The 12,715-nt window shown below is 45.2% G+C and overlaps 1 protein-coding gene across 1 annotated transcript in view; it reads right to left on the reverse strand.

The window, feature by feature from the left end:
• Fam102b (family with sequence similarity 102 member B) overlaps positions 1-12,715 on the reverse strand; it is a 61,677-nt gene that overhangs the window by 26,046 nt on the left and 22,916 nt on the right. The window contains exons 2-3 of the mRNA XM_005367909.3: positions 8,922-9,042; positions 2,467-2,496 (exon numbers count right to left, since the gene is read on the reverse strand). Of these exons, the coding sequence (XP_005367966.1) occupies positions 2,467-2,496; positions 8,922-9,042 (151 nt within the window). The remainder of the gene's footprint in view (positions 1-2,466; positions 2,497-8,921; positions 9,043-12,715) is intronic.

Genomic DNA, 12,715 nt, shown 5'->3' on the forward strand with positions numbered 1-12,715 from the left:
CTATGTTCAGCAAGTCCGGTTTTATCCCATGCTTTTTCAGACTCAGGCCAGCTGGCCTTGGTGAATTCCCGAACGAACATCCCCATTGTCTCAGAGTGTGGCGTATGTTGAAAATCTAACATCCAACAGGATGGTATGGAGTGGTGGGGGCTTTGGGAGGTAATCAGGCCTTGAGACTGAAGCCCTCAGGAACCCATTCCTTCCCTTTTGGCGCTGGGGACCAAAGCCAGGGCCTTGCACATGTCTCAGTGGGTGCTCTATCGCTGAGCTGTGCACTAAGGTCTGGAGAAATGCACTTTAAACAGGAAAGAACTTGCAGCCTCGCTCTGCAATCTGCCACATGGTGACACACTGAGAAGCGTGTCATCTGCAAACCAGGAAGCAGGCTCTCCACAGACACGGGAGCTGCTGCTATCACGACCCCAGACTCCTCAGCATCTAGAATGGAGAACTAAATGTGTTTTGTTTATGCTGTCCAGTCTGTTGTACTTTGGTATATCAGCAAACAACCAATAAGACAATCCCTATTAAGAAAGTGACATGCCAATGCCCCTTTTATTTGCCAGACAGAACATATTCTGTCTTCAAAGAACTCACATTACAGACTGTATAGTGTGGTCCCAGCGAGTTCATATTTCCTCAAGACTTTCTTTGGCTTCACTGAGAAAACTGTCACATGAATATCTATACGTGTGTGTGTTTCATATATGTGTCTCATAAATGTACCATATGTATATATCACATTTGTGGTAGACATTAACTTATTCAGAAAATCATTGTTAACATTTGTATTCCAGGTAACATTAGGTATTAATTAGAAATAGAGAATGTTTTCCCTTCTTTGGTGCTGGGGATGATGGAACCCAAGGCCTATTTCATGCTCTGCCCCGAGCTATCCTTGGGTCCTTTATTCTTATTTTCATAGTTTAATATGGGAAAACAGAAAGCAAGTTCCCACAGCAGTGCTGCCAAGTGCGGTGGTAAAGGAAGACACGATTATTAGAGAAGAAAAGTTCTCAGTAGGAAGGGATGACTAAGCTGAGTCTTTAACGATACATGACTTGAAAGGATAAGGGGAGGGAGGGAGACATGCATGGTGTCAAGTCACAAGGTGAAGGAGCTAAAATAGCGTGAGATACTCTAGGAAGTGTGTGATGGCAATATACCTCCTAAGAATGAGGGATGGGAGAGAGAAGAGAACAGAGAACGCAGATGGCAGGCGGAAGAGATGAGGCAGCAGAAATGGTCTGCAAACAAAAGCGGATCTCCCTAGCTTATAAAACTTCCAATTTCCTTTACAGTCAGTGAATAACCACTGAGGGACTAAAACTGGGGAGTGATATAATCACGTTTTAATTTTAGAAAGATCATTCTGGCAGGACTAAGGAAGCTGGAGTTAGACAACAGGGGAACAGACTGAGCGGGAGGCCAAACCGGCTGCCAATAGAAAGTAATGCAGGCGTAACCCTAGGGCAGCAAAAGGTGAGAGAACATGGTTTTCACAGCTCTTAGAAGGAAAGACATGTGTGAACAGCTACCAGCAAGAGTAGACCTTGCTGTTCGCCTGCCCAACACTCAGTGCCCTGACAGTCCTTACCAAACTCCACTTTCCCCAGAGATTCAATCTCCATCCTTATCCGTGAGCACACAGAGGGACCCATCGCACCGCTAAATTGTGGGCAGTGTAACTTAACAACATAATCCATCCCTATGGTCACAGATGGTTGGGGCGGGTATATGGTTTCGTTATACTCAGTAAAACATATAGGGGAGCCCTCCGAGAGGACGTAGGAAATGCTACCTACTCAACAAAAATAACATACAGAGACCAGCTAGGGTTTCTTCTACAAATGAACTATGCTGATAAAACTTGAGCAACTAGACACCTGATGTTCAGGTCATCACAGAGGGGAAGGGGATAAGGGATCCCTGACCACATTCTTTCGTCAGTGAATTAACCAATCGTAGAGCAGAAATATATCTACTTGTTTTGTGTCATCAGTAAGCTATAGCTCAAGAAAACCGGAGAATGTTCTCTAGTAGGGAGGCTAAGACTAAAGGGTAACAGCCTGTAATAAGTTCTCAGAATATTCTTTTTTTTTTTTTAGGAAAGACTCATTTAAGTTTATTATGTGTATGGGTATTCTGTCTGCATGCATGTCTGCACACCATGTACATGCAGTGTCTGAAGAGGCCAGAAGAGGGTGGGTTCTCTGGAACTGGAGTCACAGTCACATCTGTGTGCTGTGTGGACAGAACCTGAGTCCTCTGGATGAACTGCCAGTGTTCCTCACCACTGAGCCATTTCTCCAGCCCCCCCAAAAGAATATTGCAATACTTTACTGTTAAATCCAATTATTCAGTCTCCAGTTTGCTTCACCTAAAATGAGTCACCCCTGAGTAAGCATGAAAAGCCTGCAAGGACAATGCTATGCGTTACAGAAGAGTTGGAGGTCATCTCCTTACCTTTGCATAAGCCTTGCCACCTTTCAATTCCTGCAAATACAGAAAACACTATGAGAACATTATATGATGAAGGATTTCAGACTAAATGTAAGCCAGATGATTCTGAGTAGACACGTGCATGCTAGCACATGTCACAGATGATAAAAAAATAGACTGACCTTAAATCCAACCATTCAAGTCAATGACAACACCTTAATAATGACCAAATTTTTCACTCTGCTTGCAGCTTTACATATTTAGTCAGCCTTGCTATGGAGTCTCTCTACACTGCACAGACTGGCCTTGGCTCCTGGGGCTCAAGTATCTCCCCTCAGCGTCCCTCGGCCACTACTGTGGGCCACAGTTTTGAACTGAGGACAACGCACATCTGTGAAGGCTTATTGTAAAGCTCTTAGAACAATGTCCGCCACCCTGTGGGCTGTTTCCTTCTGCTATCACCGGCAAACTTCCCTGCGCTAAAGTCCCTTCAAGAACATTTTTAGTGAGAGAGCTGTCGCTCTTTTTCATGACGCTGATACTGAAGTGTTCTCTGTCACTTCTATCTTTCGCCCAGGGAGTTTAAACAAAGCCCAGAGAGTCTACAGGGAGCTCTACTATTACTTATGAATATCTGCTCTTCTTCCCCTTCCCTAGGAACGATCAGAATTTCTTCTTCATTGGGTCACTTCACAGCCCTCAACAGTGCCATTCTTAAACAAAAGGAAACGTCCTCTAGGTGTCCCTGGGTTCCTCAGCTCGATTCTTTTCATTGCTGTTCCTCTCTGGTCAATATTCGAACGACTTCTGACTCTTGGGGACTGGGAAGAGCACGGGGAGGAGAAAGTGCAGTGCGGATGGAACGTATGAGAGAAGAATAAAAAACGAAAACAAGAAACCAAACATTCCAAAGACTTATACCGCTACCTGCTGCATTCTGTTGTCGTCAACCCTCTCCAACTGGATTTCCCTCAGTTTCCCTCCCTAGTAGTTCAGGATTCCCAGCAATCGGTATTTTGTTAAAGCTAAAAGCTCCCTGTCTCCATCTTAGCCTGTGCTGAGTATGTGATGGGCTCGACCACTTACCTCCTTTCTTACATCGTTTTCCTCTCTACCTCTCCCTGACGCCACATCTGCCCGGTTTCCCTGCGGCTTCCCTGGCTGCTGTTCCTCCAGCCTCTCCTATCCTGTGCCCACCCCTTTATTTAGCTTCTGCAGAGAGAAGCTAGCTGTACTTTCAGTATCTATTCTTGCTTTCCATGTAACAGAATCCTGTCCTTTTAGTGGGGTATCTAGTTGCCCAAAATAATGCCCATCTCTATGCAAAACTACTATCCTCAAACCTAAACATTTCTACTTTGAAATATTAAAGCCAACTTTCTGCCATAGCAGCAGCAGCAGCAGCAGCAGCAGCAGCGGCGGCGGTGGCATAATCTTAGAAAAGGCCATGATTCTCCTTATTAGACTCTCCCAGTGAATCAGGCATGGTGGTATATGCCTTATACTCTTTGACTTGGGAGATAGAGGCAGGAGGATCATGAGGTCCTGTCTCAAAAAATCAACCAACCAAGCAAGCAAGCAAGCAAGCAAGCAAGCAAGCAAGCAAGCAAGCAAGCAAGCAAGCAGCCAGCCAGCCAGCCAGCCAGCCAGCCAACCAACCAACCAACCAACCAACCAACCAACCAACCAACCAACCAACCAAGCAGCCAACCCACCCTGTGCTGGGGAGACAGCTCAGCTGGAAAGAGTGCTGGTTGCAGAGGTATGAGGACATACCTAGTTTAGATGCCCAGTACCCATTTAAAAAGCTAGGTGTGTGCCGGGCGGTGGTGGCGCACGCCTTTAATCCCAGCACTTGGGAGGCAGAGGCAGGCGGATCTCTGTGAGTTCGAGATCAGCCTGGTCTACAGAGCTAGTTCCAGGACAGGCTCCAAAACCACAGAGAAACCCTGTCTCGAAAAAGCAAAAAAAAAAAGCTAGGTGTGGCCTTATGGCCACAGTTCTGGGGTGGGAGAAGAGAACAGAGGTGTCTCCTCAATTCTAAACCATCACCCGTTCCTAAATTATCATGTTTCCCCATGCTTTTTTATGTGTGAAATTTATCGGTACTAAACTAATTTTATTTTGGTAAACTCTTGCTTTCTGTTCTCTGGTTCTCACAAGAAAGTAAAATGTAGGAGGTCCGGAACTCCATTCCAGTTCATTCATCTTCCCAGACCCCACAGCAGTACCTGGCACACGGAGGCACTAACAGGCTTATTGTGTGACTGCTTCCCTGTGTCTAGGCAACAGGGTTCATTCCCAAACTCTGGTCTTTACCAGATCTGGAGACAAAAATGGTGTCTATTTGTAGGTTTAATTTGTGTAAGATTAGGGATATTGTTTGTTTAAAATACCTTCTGGGGGGACATACTGTCAGCTGTCAACTTCTCCTAAGTGCTGTTGATTCTTTTATACTGTGTAGAAATGTTCTTTCTGTATTAATTAGTTTTTTGAAATTATTCATGAGTAATTTACCCTAATTTATGACTTTGTTTATGACTTTTTAAAAAATGTCCAACATGTTTAAAAAGAAGAGTGCTCTGCTCTTTGTACAATACGCAGGGAAGGTGACGTAGAATAAACGTGCCGCCTTGAGTAGTCAGGTACAGCAGAAGACTACTGGTGATTTCCCAGCCTCTCTTCTGACGCGTTAGAACCTACCGGCCACACAGCCTTTCAGTTTGGTGTGGCCACACAACTAAGTCCTAACCAGAGGGATGTACAAAAGAGACATAGGCACGGTTTTTGAATCAGCTCTGTCTTTATGCCACTAGTCGAGAGAGAAAACAAGACTGGAGCTGATCTCTTAGACCTAACGATGGGACCATATGCTAAAGATGGCAGAGCTACTATCTTCATCTCAGGTTCTGAACCAACTTCTACACCATTTTAGCTTTGACTTTTGGGGTCTGTTTTAGCAGTTTAACATGTATGTTGTGTGCTGGTTAGTTTTTTGTCAATGTGATACAAGCTCAGGTCATCTGGCAAGATGAAACCTCAACTGAGAAAAATACCTCCATCAGATTGTCTGTAGACAGGCTTACGGGGCATTTTCTTGGTTAGTGATTGATGTGTGTGTGGGAGGGCACAGTTCAGCTCACTGTGAGCGGCCACCCCTGGACTGAGGTGTATATGGAAGCAGGCTGAGCAAGCCACAGGGAACAAGCTAGTAAGCAGTGTTCCTCCATGGTTTTTGCTTCGGTTCCTGCCTCTAGTTCCCACCCCGACTTCTCTTTTGCTGTATGCTGTAAGACTAAATAAAACTATCCCTCCTCAAGTTGCTTTGGCATGATGTTTATCACGGCAAAAGGAAGCAAGCTAAGACACGTCCTAATGAATATCCCTATTCTATGAAAAAGGGTTTATTCGAGGTATGTCCTCGCGTAACTGGCATTTACAGTTTCTGTTTGTTTTACTAGAATTTGAGTTTATTTAATCTATAGTCACCCTGTACTCTAAGTTGGTTATATGCTTTATTTTTCTTGAAATCCAAAGACTAGCTCATCATCCTTCAAGCGTCATGGTTGGAGCTCCGTTCGGAAGAGTTTTAACCAAAGGGCAGAAGCAACAGTCAAGGCCACAAGGGGAAGAAGGTAGGATGCTTCATGCTGTCGGCTAATCCTTCATCACCAAGCATCAGGCTGGATGCAGAGACTGAGAGTCATCACGGCCTAAGGTCTCGTAGTTGGTAAGTGGCAGATTGGTACCACTGTGTGTCAGCCTTTTCTGTACCACACTTCCTCTGCAGAAGCCTCCACTCAGTTACTACTGCTCCAAACACAGCTATTTTTATAAAGTCCTAAAATGTATAAAATCATGTCTGTACACATGTATCTATTATATTCTAACTGTGTGTGTTAAGCAATATACAGAGGTTGGAATAAAGCCACACATCTAACACACACTGCTAATTATTCATTCAAAATGCGGGAAAATAGATCTAAGAATATAGTTTTTAAATCTGATCTAGAAAGATGCAGGACTGGAGTGGAAAAGAGCAAGAAGACCCACATTTCTCATTCTAAGTCTGTACCTTTGCCAGCATATACATGTACTCTGGTAACTTAAAAAATATGCATGTAAAGCTGGGCACGGTGGCATGCCTGTAATCCCAATACTCAGGAGAAGAGGCATGAAGGGTCATGAGTTTGAGATAAGCCCAGGCTATGTGCAAGTTCCAGGCTAGCATGAGCTACAAAGTGGCCCTTGTTTCAGAAAAAAATGTGTAAAAATGTGAAATGCACATGAAAGGGTCATGTGACAGCCCAGACTGGCCTTAAATTTGCTATGCAGCTCAGGCTAGCCTTGAACTGGAACCTTCTGCCTCTGCCTCTCCAATTGCTATGATTATACAATTGCCACTATCATGCTTGGTTTGTATGAAGTTTGTATTTTAAAGACAGTAGTTAACTCATTAGTAGCAATGATTAACGGTTTCCTCATTTTTATAAAAAAATCAGGATCATAGATATCTATCTTCTCAACCTCATATATGAAAACAAAAAACATATGAACAAGGACAGAGACTGGTGATTTATGTTTGAGTCTTCCCATTACCATTTATTAACAATGTAAATTTGGGCAAGTTACTTCCTTTCTTTGAGCCTTAGTTTTTCTGAACATAAAGTAAAAGACATCCAATTCCAGGTCTGCTATTAGACATAACTGACCGAAGTCCCCAGAATAATACCTTTAAAAGAACAGAGATTTGGTGGAACCTCTCCCAGAACTCCAGATCAGATCAGGGCCTCTCAGCGCTCCTCAGGGAAGCTGTTTCTTGCAGCAGAGGGCAATTAACACAGACCGCGAACAGGTCAATAGGCAGAGAATGAGAAACGTTGGAGGGCTCATCCCTAAATGGGGTGTCTATAGCACATTTCACCACACAAGCTCAGGGGTCTATACGGAAGAATGTAAGAGCCAGAGGTGGTAGACGATTTCATGGAAGCAGTACTTTCCAGACAACAGACAGATGTATGTAAGAGCCCACGAGATCATGGCAAGCACACACAAGACCTGCACAAGCTCAATTCAGGCAAATCCCAGCATGGGGCCGGGGGGGGGCAGAGTGCAGAAAAATCCAACTGCTAGTTGACTGCTTCGGGAGATAATGGCATTTGAGAGCTGCTGGGAGAGGGACGGTCTGTTTTCTTTTTCTTTTTTAAGTTATCTTTTTTCATTTTACATACCAATCCCAGTTCCCCCTCCCTCCCTCCTCCCATTCCCTCTACCTTCCCCCCACCCCACTCCTCATGCACTCTTCAGAGAGGGTCAGGCACATTGCTTTGGGGAAGGTCCCAGGCCCTCCCTACTATATCTAGGCTGAGCAAGGTATCCCTCCAAAGAGAACGGGTTCCCAAAAAGCCAGTACAAGAAGTAGAAATAAATCCTGGTGCCACTGCCAGTGGCCCCCGCAGTCTGCCCCAGCCATACAACTGTCACCCACATTCAGAGGGACTAATTTGGACCTATGCTGTTTTCTTCCCTGTCTGTCTGGAGTTGGTGAGCTCCCATTAGCTCAGGCAAACTGTTTCAGTGGGTGAACCCATCATGGTCTTGGCCTCTTTGCTCATATTCTCATTCCTCCTAATCTTCAACTGGACCTTGGGAGCTCAGTCCAGTGCTCTGATGGGGGTCTCTGCCTCTGTTTCCATTAGTTACTGGATGAAGGTTCTATGGTGATATTAAGATATTCATCAGTCTGACTCCAGGACAAGGGCAGTTCGGGCCCCCTCTCCTCTATTGCTTAGGGTGATACACCACACCCCAGGGCAGGCCCCACTCCCAAGAGCAGTCAGAAAACACAAACTGAACTGCTTAAAAAATAAAGAAAACTCAAAGCTGGGTGGGTAGGACAGTGAAGGTGGAAAAGGTGGGAAGAAGGGTTGGGGGAGGGGTATAAGTATGTCAAAATACATTGTATGAAAGTTCAAAGAATTAATGAAAATATTATTATTATTATTATTATTATTATTATTATTATTATTATTTTTTTTTTTTTTGGTTTTTCGAGACAGGGTTTCTCTGTGGCTTTGGAGCCTGTCCTGGGACTAGCTCTGTAGACCAGGCTGGTCTCGAACTCACAGAGATCCACCTGCCTCTGCCTCCCGAGTGCTGGGATTAAAGGCATGCGCCACCATCGCCCGGCTGAAAATATTATTTTTTTAAAAAGCAAAGATTAGGAATTTGATAAATGACAGGATACATACACACACTCCCAAACTACTGCAGATGTGTACAGTATTTCTGAGAAGAAAGCTTTTTGGCTCCTGAGTAATAGCCTCAGGTTTGCCACCATTTTTGCCAGAGCAATTTCATTTCTTGCTCTAAGCGTGAAGTTACAGTTCTACCGTTAAAGCAGATGTAAATAAAGTGGGCCAGGGACTGTAGCTAACTGTGGTTTCTGAAAGAGGAGGAGTGACGGGCTATTTTCATACCTTCCGCACAGACACTCTGTAGACACAAGGGTCCAGGATGCCCGTGGAGGCGCTGGCACTCATCTTGCACATAAACGAGAACTTCTTTCTCCAGCGAACACAGTTTGCTTGCACCACCTCCCTGGAGAGGGAAAAACAAAAAACGAAAAGCCGGTTGATTATCTGTTAAAAGCACTCACAATTCCACTCAAGTCTACAACACCAAGTTACACAGACGTCAGTGTCTGCAGAAAGATGGCTCCGGAGGAAAACAGCTGCTCCACAGGCTTGAGGACCGGACTTTGGGCCACAAAGAGGCCAGGGAGGGGCTGTAATCCCACCAATTGGGAGACAGAGACACCCTGGAGTAAGCAGACTATAGTGCCAAACTGGCCAAAATGGCAAGCTCTGGGCTCAGGTGGAGATGCTGAAAGGGACAGAGCATCTCAGGGAGCCACCTGATATCACACTGGGTACCACACTCAAGCACACACAGTAGTAGACATAAATGATGTCACACTGGGCATTACACTCAAGTTCACACAGGTGTAAACATAATGACATCACACTGGGTACCACACTCAAGCACACACACGTGTAAACATAGATGACATCACACTGGGCTCCACATTCAAGCACACACTGGAGTAGACATAAATGCAAAGTCAGCCTTTGCAAGCGAGGAACAGGAATAACCGGGCATTGGAAATGCAGAGAAGCTAATTTACCTGTCAATCAGTTAAAAGTGACTCGTCACCACTCACTCAATGCACGATCATTTTCTCTGTGTTGGGCACACTTCTAAATGTTTAATGTACAAGATGAAGGGCACAATTCCGAGCCTTGTAGGACTTCATGCCAGAGAGAAACACACACAAATACTCTACTATTTCAGCATCATGAACTTCCATTTCGGAGTTTACAACATGAAGCTCAGTCTCACAGCAACTCTAAAGTGTAGCTGGCATGTCCCTCACTGCACAGACCCGGAGTTGACGCACAGGAGGGGAGTTACATCAAGGTTATTTAGGTGGTGAGTACAGGCATCACGGGCAAGCAAGCCCCTTGTCCACAGCCCTAAACCTGCTGTTTTTCCAACGACTTTCCTCTTTGAAGTGTCCTGACTTTTGTACAAGCTGTTCTCTTTACTATCCTGGGTAGGTTCCAGGGACTTAACCTTGGAAAGCAAAAAACAATTATTCTGCTTCTTGAAGGAGAGAGACAATGGGGGTCATAAACAGTGAAAAATGGATAAAGCAAAAGAATGAATGTTCTCTAGATCTACACATCAGTCCCCTTAATACAGTCAAGAAAGCTTTTTTTTTTTTTTTTGAGACAGGGTCTCTTTTTGTGGTCCTGCTGGCTGGAACTCACCAGGTAGATAAACTGGCCTTGAATTCAAAGAGATCAACTTGCCTCACCTCCTAAGCACCGTCATGCCTGACTTCAATATTTGTACTAATCCTTTGAGAATTTCATACATGCATATAAATGTATCTTGATCATATTCACTGCTACTCCTCCTAATCCCTCCCACATCCATTCCACCTCCCAACTTCATGTCGTTTTTTTTTCTTTTTTTAATAACCAACTGAATCCAAGCCGTGCAGCTCATATACTCACAGGTGTAGGGTCATCATGGAGCACCCACTGACCTACCAGGAGCCACACCCCTAAAGAAAACTACCACCCCATATCCCGGAAGGGTCTCCCCTGGCTCCTCAGGGGTGAGGGATCTTGAGTCCTTCCCCACTTCATGCTGGAATTTGACTGGCTTGATTGTGTGCAGGCAACCACAGCAGTTGGGAGCTCAAGACAGCAACAGCCTGTCCTTCCTGACCTCTGGCTTACGACCTCACAATCCTCCCATCCCCTCTTCTGGGATGGTCCCCGAGAGCACAGGTACGCCGAGGGTGATTTTCTTAAGGAAGTACACAGTACGATGACTTCTCTGGAGCAAGGGAGACTGATGGGTGAGATAAAAATGAGGTAAAGGTTGGAGTACGGGAGAAATGGGGTGAATGCAATAGCATGTCAACTCGTAGCTGCCTCTGTGAAGGAAAGAATGTGCACTGAGTTCACTGGGTTTATAAATAAACAACTTTTAAAATGCCCAGAAAGATCATGAAAATAATAAAAAAACTCAAATTAAAAATGAAAGAATTTGCGATCATTGTTTTCCTCCCAGTATCACTGGGTGCCAAGACTTGAAGGCATCAGCCATGAGCCTGGAGCTTCCAGAAAAGGCGTGCAGATATACTGACTGTCTGGAATCTTCGGGAATGGACTTCAAAGTCTGTGATTGTTCCTGTTGCCAATGCCACTGGGGTAGGATCAGCTAACAAGAACTATATATATATTGGTTTTATTGAGACAGGGTTTCTCTGTATAGCTCTACCTGTCTTGGAACTTGATCTGTAGACCAGGCTGGCCTCAAACTTGGAGATCTGCCTACCTCTGTCTCCAGAGTGCTGGCATTAAAGGTGTGTGCCATCACTACCCAAAGAACGATGTTTTTTAAAAGACACACCCGTTTACTGTCCTTAGAAAATAGAAACTTTTCACTAAAGATAGTTTTACTTTCTCCCCCAAACTTACTAAGTTTTTTTTTTCTTTCCTCCAAGGCATCATCTCACAGAAGAAAAAAAAACAGCATCCAGGGACAGACAACTGGTAACTAACTTAGCAACCCAAGAAATCTGAACCTGGTGCTGTTAATGAAGGAAGCCAAGAGTGGAATTTTAAACCGGTTCTGAGATAAAGTGCAGGAAGGGGCAAAGGTGGAAGGGTTGATTGGAAGCTGTCTTATACGCAGTCAGACCCGACTCCTGCAGGAAGCTCGGCCCTATTTTCCTGACGGGGAGCAGATGACGCTCTGGCCTGCTTGACCCCAGGGCAGGTCTCAGTGGCAGGGCAGTATATGGACAGGAGGATGAATTGGCGTTGACCCTTCTTCTCTAGCCGGCTCCGCCAATGGTGGAAACAGGCAGGGATTCATGGAGAAAAACTCTCATGAGATGGACACCCCCTCCCCCAAATGGTCAAAGTCATCTCGACCTGTAGTCAAAACCCAAGATGCCAAGCCCCTTCCATCTGCACAGGGCTTCCACCAGCTCAGAGTGCAGTTACATCTCAGCTGGCACTGTAGGAGACGCTCTCACCAGGAAAAACAGAGAAAGCACAACCCCAGCCAAACAAAGCCAGTGCTGGAAGAAGAGAAGTTTTCAAGTGGATAATAGCTCCGCTCTCACAGCTGTCCTCTGACATCACTCTCACACGGAGGCAACGCATGCGTGCACACACAGACACACACAAATACATACACGCACACTCACGCGAATACATGGAATAATAAAAAGAAACCACACCTACTATACAGGACAAACACGGTATTTAAAACAACCACAAGACCACAGGCCTCTAAAACAAAACTCCTGGGCATGGCCTTCCATTTGTCTGGATTCTACCTTTCTCAGAGGCCAGAGGCCAGCCTTCATGGAGGCCAGCCTTCATGGACTGCACAACCAGGCTTCCTGCTGTCTGTCTACCTCTTAGAGGGCTGAGGGAGGAGTCGGGAGAAAAGATAATATGGTCACCCTCCCGGCTGTCTCCTTGTCAGGTAGATCAGAAATGGGTAATTGTTGGGGACCACAGTTTTAAAAAGTGCTTGGCACTTAGACCTGAAACTACATACATGTAAACCTTTGTCAAAATATAAACTGGAGCCTGGCAGTGGTGGCGCACGCCTTTAATCCCAGCACTCGGGAGGCAGAGGCAGGCGGATCTCTGTGAGTTCGAGACCAGCCTGGTCTACA

Source organism: Microtus ochrogaster, unplaced genomic scaffold (assembly GCF_000317375.1).
Source record: "Microtus ochrogaster isolate Prairie Vole_2 unplaced genomic scaffold, MicOch1.0 UNK25, whole genome shotgun sequence".
NCBI classification, from domain to species: domain Eukaryota; kingdom Metazoa; phylum Chordata; class Mammalia; order Rodentia; family Cricetidae; genus Microtus; species Microtus ochrogaster.